General features: G+C 30.6%; 1 protein-coding gene across 1 annotated transcript; it reads right to left on the bottom strand.

The window, feature by feature from the left end:
• Positions 1–8,870: 8,870 nt before the first annotated feature.
• Positions 8,871–10,300, bottom strand: LOC105434470 (histone H2B). The gene is made up of 3 exons (XM_031880387.1): positions 9,950–10,300; positions 9,415–9,666; positions 8,871–9,303 (listed from the first exon to the last, which is right to left on the bottom strand). The coding sequence occupies exons 1-3, from the start codon at positions 10,269–10,271 to the stop codon at positions 9,152–9,154; spliced, it is 726 nt and encodes a 241-aa protein (XP_031736247.1). The 5' UTR covers positions 10,272–10,300; the 3' UTR covers positions 8,871–9,151.
• Positions 10,301–11,949: the final 1,649 nt, after the last annotated feature.

Here is an 11,949-nt window from a genome sequence, read left to right as displayed (position 1 = left end):
TCTTTTGTGAAAATAACATTTTGATGGTACGAACTCTTTCTACGTTATAAGGATCATTTTTTGTTATTTAACTTTTTATTAGTTAACAATGTATGAGACATGAACAATAGCCTTTTAAATAGATTTTCTTCACATAACTGAAATTTATTTTACATGTTGATGTTCGAAATTGAATATTGATATTTAAAAAGGTTTATTATAGATAAAATATGTAAAAATATTGCATTATTATAGCTTTTATCTAAAGGTATGACTAAACGTTTATATTTGTTAAAAAATGCAATTATAAATAATCAATAACTTTTTATATTTGCTATAAAAAGTTTTTCATAGCTTTAACAAAACATAATCATAAATAATATAGATAGAAGAAACGCTATTACAAAGTTGTTTTAATAACCTTTCCAAAATGCTATCAAAATGCACACTTTTTATAGCTTTCATAAGACATTATAAAAAAATTTCACAGCCTTGAGAAAACGCTATCATAAATTATATAAATAAAAGATACACTATTACAAAGATGTTTTTATAACCTTCCCAAAATGCTATCAAAATGCATGTTTTTTATAGCTTTTATAAAACAACGTGGGCTATCACGACTTTTTGTTAAACGCTACAAAATGTCTACGATAGCGTTTTTAGTGAGCTTTCGTAGACCTTCTTTCCTGTAGTGAATTAACTTTTAAGCACCTAGCTAATTAATTCTATTGATTTTGATCCCAAGTTGGTTAGATCAATACTCTTCTAATTAATTATAATTGTAAGCTAACTCAACCATTTTCTTCTAGAAAGTATACAACCTAGTGTCATGCTACTTTATATGAATTATTCAAACGATAAACATACATCCACAAGCATCTGATAATATGTTTTGCTAAAAATTAAAACTGAAATCAAATCATCCAATACATCAAATCAAGTTCAAAAGCTCACGAACAATGAAATAGAGAAAGAATCCTAAAGACCTAAGCTAGAAAAAAGTACCTTAGTTCCTCATCCACATGATTTTTGTTTGTTTTATAGAGATGAGATGAAATCAAACCTAAGAACTCATGTTGTATGTCACACCACCTCTTAGATCACCTACTCTTGACCTGAGAGACGATATGAGGTCAACCAACATTATTACCTTCTTAATGACATTAGTTGACCCTTAACCTTTACCCTTTTGCATAAGATACATGTTGAAGCTAAAAGAACACAACTTTTGAAATTTTAGTGTAACCCATTTATTAAACAATCTTTAAAAACATTTCTTACAAAGACATTTAACAAAACTTGAGTGCAAACCAAAGATCTACCTAACCAACTCTAACTCTAAGTAGAGTAACACTCTTTGACTGCAATATTACTACTTAAGGTACTCTAACAACTCTTTTGAATTGATTGGCCTAATAGTAGTAAGTTCAACACTCAGGAATACACAATATGTACCTGAAATGTAGAAAATCATTTGAAAAGTTAAGTTAAAAGACTTAGTGAGTGATAGTTTATAAAAGAAACTTTTCAAATCGGTTAAGCATAAATCTTTGGCTTAAAGGAACAATAGACAATTGAAAATCATTTGATAAATATAATACTTTTGAACTTTAAACATTTGATAACATTTCATAAACCTTTCTTGAATTATGAATCCATAACCTATCATGCTCTACCCTGCTAGCCACTTCGTGCGACCAGAAGAAGGCATGTCGCCTAGATACCCAATGCATACCTCTCAGTGAGATACGAGTCGAACGCCTAGTAATAGAACTTCTCAAACCAATCTCCAACACAAAGTTCCAACTTTTAACTTAGGAGATCTTTACAACTCAACGTAGCGGAAAAGACTTAAAAAACTAACTTAGCATAATCGCCTAGCCTTTAACGCTTAAACTTGTAAGCTACTAAGTGATAGGCACAATAGGGATACATAAACACAATACAACAGAAAGATAAAAAACAAAACTCTGCTTTTATTACTTGATCCAATACTTTACAATTACATTTCTTTTCTCGCACGGCAAAAAAATATAAATCCTAAGCTCTAAGCTCCCCGCCTTTCTTTCATCCACTAGGATGCTACTCTCCGCGCTGAAGTGTTGAACAATATAAGAATTTCTTTCTTATCCTTCTCCTAGATTGCCTAGCAATTCATCTCAATGACAAGACTCATCTCACTCGTAGAACTAGGATGCAACTCTCTCTAAACATAATAACTTTAAGCCATCCAAAGATGGATAACTTGATCAGCTTTTCCGTGTCACAATCCATCTTACACTTCCTTGCTTGGCTTCAATGCTTGATCTTGTGAGACCTGTTTTTAATTCTAGTATAGGAAGTAAAATTTAGGCTAAAACTACTATAGAAATTGGCCTTTGAATATATGTGCGAAAAGGATTAAGCGATAAAATATTTTATTGTTAGAATAAGTTTTGGGATTAAGAGGTTAATTCGCAAGGTAGTTTTGAGAAAATAAGGATTTGCAATAGAATCTATAAGTCTAAACACTCTCAGCAGAATGTCTATAAGTTTTAAAATGACTAGGGGTTTGGGTAGTCTTTGCGATAAGAATCAAGAGTTTCGCGATGAAGAAGTCTGCGAGAAAACCTTGAAGTTTAAATTCGCGATAAGTGTTCTAACCGAGTAAAAGTTGGTTAGTTTGCGAGGAAGGTTTCTTGTAAAAATATAACTACGCGATAAGGTTTATTCACGAAAAATGTTGTGGTTAAAGTTATTTGCGGTATGGAGTTAGGCAAGAAGTAATGTATGACTAAGAAAATGTCAACGTTTTATTGATAATAATATTTTGCAATAAGAAAATTTTAAAATTGTAACAAACTCACATCCTATTCGTACTACTTTGGCATTTTTGTTGATAGTACGGTTTGGGGTCTGACACTAGCTTAGCTTGGATCTAAATGAAACTCCCTACTTTGATTTGTTCGATCACACCAATTTCAACACTATATCTAATGTTAAATTTCAACCAATTTGATTAGAAACGCTAATCAAATTGTCCTAAGCAACTAACTAATACTAATCAAATTGATGACATGTAAGATTCATACCTGAAATTTAAGTTAAAAAGGGAAAGTTTTGACTAATTGTTAGACTCACTAGGCATTTTGGGTAGTCTTCATGAGAGGAACCAAAGTGTTTCAGGGAAACGAACTCTGTGAGGAAGCCTTGAAGTTTAAGTTTGTGATAAGAGTTCTATGCGAGTAAAATTTGGTTAATTCGTGAGGAATGTTTCTTGGAGTAAAAATGTAACCACACGATAAGATTATTCGCGAGAAATGTTAAGTGGTTGAAGTTATTCGCGGTGTGGAGTTAGGTGAGAAGAAATGTCTGGCGAAGAATTTGATTTGATAGGGGTTAACGTGTAAGATTAAGGATTTATGCATGACTGAGTTAAATATTAAATTCACACGTGTAAAATTTTAAACAAGAGTTGGCGAACTGAAAAGAGTTTAAGCATGACTAAGTTAGTTTAAGGACTCTATAAAGGACTTGGTCATTAAATAAGCAAAAAAACAAAAAAAAAAGATTTTTTTCTTAAAAAAACTAAACTAAAATGTTGTTGTTTTGCTTTGACGAGAAGAAGAAAAATGAAGTGTTAAGTGTTGCAGTTTGTTCCGTGAGAAGGCTCCGCAAAAAGAGAAGGAAGATGAGAATCTTTAGTAAAGTGTGGTGAGTGCTTTTCTTTCAAAGTTTTGTTAGTGTTTTCTCTCAAATGAATTTATGTTAAAAACTTGTTATGACTTTTCTTTACCGATTTGAAAGAAAAATTCAAATTAGAAGTGTTTTAAAAGAGATTTCTATGAAAAGTTTATATGTTTTCAAACATGATTTGTTAAAATTTGATTTGATGATTATTATTTCAATACTATAAATGGTTTTCGAACCATTAGTTGTTTCTTTGAGATGATGCTAACTTTTATGTGCACATAATGAGTTAAGGCCACCATGGGAACACTACAAGAAAAGGGGACTTTTTCGACGCACAAAATCGTCGAGAGATATATAAAAAGCGTCGAAAAAGCCTTTTCCGACACATATTTATGTGTCAGGACACGCGTCGAGAAAAATGTATCGGGAGTTCTTAGACATCTCCTGACGTTGTATGAACATCGAAGATGCTGTCAATATAGCGTCAGGAGATGTCTAGGAAAAATGTGCGTTGGGAGTTCCTCTAATTTTTTTTATAAAAAATACATTCGATGATTCAATAGAAGGTATATACATCCACCCTTAGAGTTGTATGACAATGTTTATTAAACCGCCATTGGCATTAAATTTCTAAAATAAATAAATTAAATGAGATGTAATACCCTACAACCATCTATATATCTAAGTAAGCAAGCATGTATCTTTCATATTGTATAAAATTTCTATATCTCTATAGATCTTTAATCATAACAAACACAAGAGTTTGCAAATACAAACTATACATTCAAGTTTTTCTCATTTGATAAGGAAATAAAAGAGCAAATACAACGAAAAGATCTTTCATTGTTAAAATCAAGTTCACATCAATTGAGGACAAAATAATTACCTTATCGTGATCTTGTAATTTCTTGATGTTGTATGGATCAATCTCACTTGAATTCTCTTTATTTGCAATTCAACACATGAATTACAAAATTTAAGAATCTTTCTATCTAAACTTGGAAGAAAAGTTTCAAGGTTAAATTCAATTCACTCTAAAACTTACTTTAAAACAACCTAAAGACAAAACTTTTAAATATAGTACTGGACTAATAAAAACTGTAATGCATTATACGAAAATGGTACCTACTTAAATATCATAAGAAAAGGAATCAAATAATCAAATAAGTTTCAATAAGTTACTTTCGTTAATTTTCCATCACAATTAAAATTAATTTAATTTTTCAATCAAAAAATCTAACGAGTGAAACATATTGAAATTTATGGATAAATTAAAAATTAAACTAAACATAATATTTAAAAATTTAAAAATAAAATTAAAAATGGAATCCAAAACCTAATATTCTAGCTTGAGACTATTGTTTTTTTTTTCTTTTGTAATTTGAACAATGGTTTTGACTAAAAATATGCATGTCACTCTATTAATCCACAAAATCAACCACTTAGAAAGAGGCAGGTAAAACAAATACTCAAAATTCAATTCCTTCACACACAAAATAGAAACACTATATAAAACTCACCAAATAATATCATTATTAATCAAAATCTAAAAGGAAAAACCAAAATTACTAAATCACATTTCACTAAATCAAAGACCTTTGCTAAGCCACTATCTTGTAATTAGATGAAAATATTGTTGGTTAGTGTATAACATTTTTCATAAAATACTTGTGCATCAAACATCAAGTATTCAAGCATTCAAACATTCAAACAATCTGAGTGTATCCAATATATTGTAGCAAAATCAATCTCATCAATATCAATTAGTAATTTCAAATCTCAAATCAAGTATCTATGACCTAGCTACAATAGAACGTGGACGTAGCCACATATGGGTACCACCACATGCACCTAATTATTTATGTTTTTGTATTGTTACTACATATAGAAGAAAGAAGATACAAAACTAATAACTTATCAAGTACTTCAACTAACTAGTAGTCTTAGTAGCAAGTTGAACGACAAATATCGATACAACATCCCACAACAATAACAACATTCCACGATATTCATCCATAAACTAACTCTAATTCAACCACTCCAACAAAATCAAATATAAATCCAATTCAACTACAAACTAACTATCAATTGTAAAAGCAACACTTTTCAACCATAAACCTTAACTAAAATGTACACAACAATATTCATCCACCAATGATATTCATCCACATACCAAATTATTTAGGGCAACGTCTACAATCCACGATATAACACCTCCCCTCCCTCTCAATATAACCCTCATCAAATTCATATAATTCCTAAATTCAGATTGAAATTCAAATTGAAAATTTGAAATTCAAACTCAACTCAGTCCCAAACTTCAATTTTAAATCCTAACAATACTTCAAATTCAAATTCAATACCAAAACCTAAAACTAATTTTAAATCTAAAGCCTAAAACTAATTTTAAATTTAAAACCTAAAACTTAGTTTGAAATCTAAATACTAAAACTAATTCACTAAAAAAAAAGCAATAACTAGACTAAACCCTTACCGAAATGAAGACCGATGGCGGCAGATGACGACGAACAACAGGACAGGAACGACGACAAGGACAAACGACGACGTGAATTTCTCTTTTCTCGGTCTCTCTCTCAACTCTTCCGATCTTCTCCTTTTCAGTTCTGTGAATTATAGGACTAAAGTGGGTTTTTATAAGAGAATTTTCGACGCACATCGAAGACGTTGTGAGACACCCCTATTCCCGACATCATAAGTAAAATGTCGGAAATAGTTTTCAGCTCTCCCGACGTTTTACTTACAATGTCGAGAATGACTAAGCTTTCCCCGACGTCGTGCAAAGAGACGTCGGGAAAAATGTGAGAGTTAAATATTTATTTATCTTCTCCCGACGTCTTGAACCACGACGTCGGAAATACTTGTCTCGACCGACGTAGATTTTTATGCATCGGGAATGGGATTTTGTTCCCACGTTGATTTTTCCGACACCTTTTTCTGCGTCGAGAGAGCTTCGATTTCTTGTAGTGGGAGTACAGGGCTACATGACGATAAGAAGTTGGCTTATGGATTGAAATGAGCGTATAAAGCTTAGTGATCTGAGCAACAAGGACGAATCTGTATGTTCTCGAATATTGTTGATACAGTAGTCTAAACGAAAGGTAATGAGACCAAGTGTAGAGAACGATTTAGGATCCTTGGTGAAAGGAATGATTGACTAAAGTGGTGTTCATGCGAAATGAGTATTGATATGATTTGCAAGTTGATCAAATTTTATTATAAAAATGATTATATGCGTTTTGATATGTTTCTCGCGAAACAAAGTGTTTATTGATAAACTGATTTGTGTTGGTAATTATGATTTGACAAAAAGGATTTACCAAAGGGCAGTGCGAAAAAGATTTTATAAAACCTCATTAAGTCTTTTAAACTTATGTTTTAAAAGTCACATTTTCCAGGATCAGGCGTTTAGGTCAAGTAAAAAAGAAGGTTGAAGGATTTACGGCGAGATGACTCCAAACGTTTTGAAAATAGTTAAGCATCATTTATTTGGTCAAGATGTTGTATTTATGTATCAAACAGTTGTTATATTTAATAAAGTTAAGTTATGATTTCCATTGTTTTATGTTATCTTTATCACTTGGTAGTTTAAAAGGAGTTCACAATAAGATTAGCGATAAGACGAATAACAAAGGTTAAGCTAAATCGCATCCTATTCGCTCTACTTTCTGCGTTTCTGCGTTTAGGTTGTCTTACAGATTGAGTTTCATACAAAATTCAATTGATACTATAATCGTATTGAGATTTAAGGCTCAAAGCGTCTAGCTAATAATTCAATAGATTTGATCAAAGATTGGATAGGTCAATAACTCTTCTACGTAAGAATGGTAAGCTAACTCAACCATTTGCCATTTGCTTTAAGAAAAATATTCACAATTTGCTTTAAGAAAAATATTCACAACCTAGTATCACGATATTTATATTAATTCAAGTAATAAACAATAATATACATCCACAAATAAAGGAATAGTGAAAGAATTCTAAAAGTAGAATCAAATCATCAATTATGTCAAACGTAGCTCAAAAGCTCTCAAACAAAGGAATAGTGGAAGAATTCTAAAAACCCAAGCTACCATAGTCCTGCATCCCACGTGATTTTTGCTTTAAAAACCATGTTGTAGATGGATACAGGGTGTAAAAACAAAGAAGCTAAAAACCAAGACTGCAAGTTTGTATATGCAGTTATAAAGAAAAGGCGTAATCTACACTCTTTCAGTCTTTCAGTCTTTTTTATATTAGTTCTCTAATTTTTGAATCCATCAAATAATCAATAATAAGAACAACTAACGCTATCACTATAGTACAAACTGTTGATGCTATCACTATAGCACATAAGAAACAATTATTCAGCTGATACTGAAATCAGCGATAATTGTATCAAGATAATTGTTTCCATTGGTCAGTTTAGAAAAATGTTACTAGTAGTCTTACAACAACGACATTTATATATATTTTCTGCAATGTAATCTTTCAGGTGTTGTTGACGACAACATCGCAGAAGTTTTTATCCCAGTGTTTTAAAGAACAACCCTGTTTAACAAGGTAAACATAACCAATTAATTAAGATAATTAAAATTACTAATTAAGATTTAAGATACAAAAAAGGATCCTTCACAAGTTATTTAGTTGTATATTTATTAATAAAGTTTGAGCGAAATTCCGTTAACACAATTTGAGTAAAAAATTAATTCCACCTTCTATCTTCTTAGGTACCAATGATCGATTTGTTCATGGATTGGGACCTCTTTACCTAATTCAGTAGAGGTTTAGGAACACGGAAAAAGAATAAATTCACGTTTTCGTATAAGGAAAATAGTAATTTCATGAAAGGTTCTATTCTATAGAAATAAGTAAATTCTTTTTTAAGAGCAAATTTTGCGTCTTCATCTCCACTTTTCCATATTATCTCATTTAGTCAAGCCCCAAAACAAAATAGGATTTTGAGTTGTCACCATCCATATAAATAATAATAAATCAATGGCAAAAAACGTCTCCAATGGAATCACTTGTGAAATATTAGTCTCTTCCATATATTTTACAAAAAGAATAAATATTTCACAGTAACATTACAAAACTACGAATTACAATTCCGTATTTTGACTGCATGCATGCACCATCTTAGTCTTACCAATATCAAATATCTACAAGCCCAAGAAGTGAAAGACACCTATATCCACTTTCCATTTTATTTAATAATTCAACACCATGCTCGATATTCTTTTTTCTCAAAACTTCTTTTCTTTTTTTCTTAAAATTACTTCTTTTCTTTTTCGCCCCACAAAAGAGAGAATTTCCAATTTGGGGTTGGATAATCCTTTATTATTTACTTAATAAAAGGTTTAGCCAAAGAGCGAGAGAGAAAGAGAGATAGCAGAAGGAATATTATTTTACGTAACATACTAGATCAGTAAACCACATTTACAAAATATACAAAGAAGAAAAAAAAAAAAAAAGGAAGAGTGATTATAAAGGTAACTAATTAAGGTAATTTGGATTTTGTTGCTCTATTACCATAGGATACATAATTAGACACAGCTTTAGTTCCCTCAGCAATGGCGTGCTTCCCCAGCTCCCCGGGTAACACCAACCTCACCGCCCCCTGTATTTCCCTTGACGACAGGGTCATTCCACCTATCAATTAATTTATTATAATATTAATAAAATAATAATAAAAATGATTGTATAATAATTTGAATATATATATATATATATATATATATATATATGTATGTATGTATGTACCTGTATATTTGGAGAGTTTGGTTGCCTCTTCTGCAAGTCTTTGAAACATATCATTCATGAAATTATTCAAAATAAGCATAGCTTGTCCTGAAATTCCTACCTCTGGATGAACTTGCTTCAACACCTTGAACACATACCTCTTATATCCCTCTCTTCCACCACCACCACCACTCTTTTTGCTTCTCCTTTTTCCTTCCTTAATTTCCCTTTTCTTCTCCTTCTTCTTCTTCCTCCTCCTCCTACCTTTTTTTCCTATTCATTCAACTCAAACACAATTATATCTGCAAATTCGTCGTTCTATATATTTGGACATGATGGTATGTTTGCTACACCTTTATGTGTTCAATTAATTATAAAACATATACAATATGAAACTACATGCATCAATGAGTGAAAAATTGTTGTTTGTTAGAAAATTAGTGGGCCGAAAGTTAAAAGAGTTCAAATTGATGTCACTTAACAAATTCATTGTCAAAAATTGATTTAATTATAATAATACCATGTTAAATTATATCAATACTCTTAAGTCTCTAACCTTTCCGGATCTTGGGTTCCATCTCCGGAGTCACTGCGGTGTCCTCAGTCAGCTGCGAAGTCGAATCTGTTGCCCTTCTCAACTCGAAATCTTCAGACACAGGATGACTTATCGGCTGTTGTGGATGAGCCTTAATCTCTTCCACCGGGACAGTCCTCCGGAACATTTCACCGCCACCGTCGGGGGTTTCTGCCATGTCAGGTTCTTGAGTTAAATCTTGGCTCTCTTTCTCCACAACCGCTACTTGTACGGTTTCTTCAACTACTCTTGTGGTTGTCCGGACAACAGAACCGACGACTCTACGGGATCGCCTCGGCGGCATGACGACACGTCGTTTTTAGTACGCCCGGTTTGAAAGAATAGGCGGGTGATTTTAATTTAAATGCTCATTTAATTATAAAACCTATATTGTTAAGAGAAAATTACACGAATCGGGGGAGAAGACACGTGGATGACACGTTGCCGCCTTGCTTGTGATTTTTAGCCACGTGGAAGGTAAAACCAAAGTGAACAAGAAAATGGTTGTTCATGCGGTAAATAGATATTTATCTATTAAAATAAATTACATTTTGAAGTTATTTCCATTCTATCCTTAAGTTTGAAAAACTTAACCATTTAATCCTGATGCTTTGCATTTGGTTTTAGTTTGTGAAAACTTGATTATATTCCTAAAAAAACGTTTTCTTGTTTGATTTTATAATATTAAATATAATTTTTATTTAGAGTTATTTCAAACAAAATATATATCAAAACCATAAAATATTTAAATACTAATGAATCATTTGAAGAAAAAAAAATCTATAAAATCATAATAAAAATATAAAAAATATCTCAATTAATTGACATTCCTATCTAATATATTTGGAAAACATACCGTAATATATTTGAAAAACAATCATTTAGATTTGGTTACTTTTCTACACCATCGTTTAGATTTGATCATACCAAAATCTAAACGATCATATACAAAGAAGCCTGAAAAAAATCATTTAGATTTGACATACGATCGTTTAATTTAATTGTTTAAATTTAGGTAGTCAAATCTCAACGATTTTTTTAAGAATTTTTGGTACGCGATCGTTTAGATTTGTCACACGCTTGTTATGACTTGATCATTTAAATTTGAGTAGCCGAATCTGAACGATCTTTTTTTTCAAAAGTGTTTGGTACACGATTATTTAGATTTAGTACACGATCGTTTATATTTGGAGAATGATCGTTTAAATTTGACTATTTATGGTACAAGCTTTTTTACACTTAGACAATCCAATATCTCAACAATTTTTTTTACAATCTTTTATATTTGACATATTATCTTAAACAACCAAATAACAATTTGAAAAAATATTTTAAAAACTTGTAGGAGAAAAAGATGGTGGAAAGGAAAGAAAAATTGCACAAGAAATAATATGAAAATGATGGATAAATGAAAGTATTTAAAAAATGCAGAAAAAAAAAGAATTAATTAAATTCACAATGATCTTTTATTTTCAATTTTTTTCAAGATTCAAACTCTAAATAAGAAACCCTTTTAATTTTTCATTTAATATTAAAGTTTAAACTTAATTTTAATATTTAAAAGAACCAAAATTAAGTAAGTTTTTAAATTAATTAATAGATAGTAACATCTAAGTATTTAAATAAAAAGCTTAAAAAATATATATAAATCTCAAAATTTAGCTACAAATAAAAGCTGAAATGGATGTTTATTCTCTCTCTTCCTAATTTTGTCTTGAAATGATAAAATTTAATTTTTCTTGCAATTTGTACACTTTATTATAGGTCAAGCAGAGAATGAAAACCCTAAATCATTGTCTTCCATGAACAAGATTTAGGAAAATATATATCTTACTAAGTAAACATTTTGTTTTATATGGTTGATTTTAAAGATGAACCTTACATTGAATTAATAAGAAAATGTTTTTAAAAAATATATTTTTTTTAAACATTTTTTTTAAAATGAGTTTAAAATTTAAACAATTAATGTTAGGTTAGACTTT

Source organism: Cucumis sativus, chromosome 1, assembly GCF_000004075.3.
Source record: "Cucumis sativus cultivar 9930 chromosome 1, Cucumber_9930_V3, whole genome shotgun sequence".
Classification (NCBI taxonomy): domain Eukaryota; kingdom Viridiplantae; phylum Streptophyta; class Magnoliopsida; order Cucurbitales; family Cucurbitaceae; genus Cucumis; species Cucumis sativus.
The sequence above is the reverse complement of the archived record's forward strand: the minus strand, read 5'-3'. Positions and strand labels throughout refer to the sequence as shown.

What these genes read in the sequence shown, in the direction of transcription:
- LOC105434470 (XM_031880387.1), bottom strand. Translation starts at nt 10,271, where the DNA reads ATGCCGCCGAGGCGATCCCGTAGAGTCGTCGGTTCTGTTGTCCGGACA. An exon ending in GGAACCCAAGATCCGGAAAG is followed by an intron (nt 9,667 to 9,949) that starts GTTAGAGACTTA and finishes TTGAATGAATAG; the next exon opens with GAAAAAAAGGTAGGAGGAGG. An exon ending in CAAACTCTCCAAATATACAG is followed by an intron (nt 9,304 to 9,414) that starts GTACATACATAC and finishes ATTAATTGATAG; the next exon opens with GTGGAATGACCCTGTCGTCA.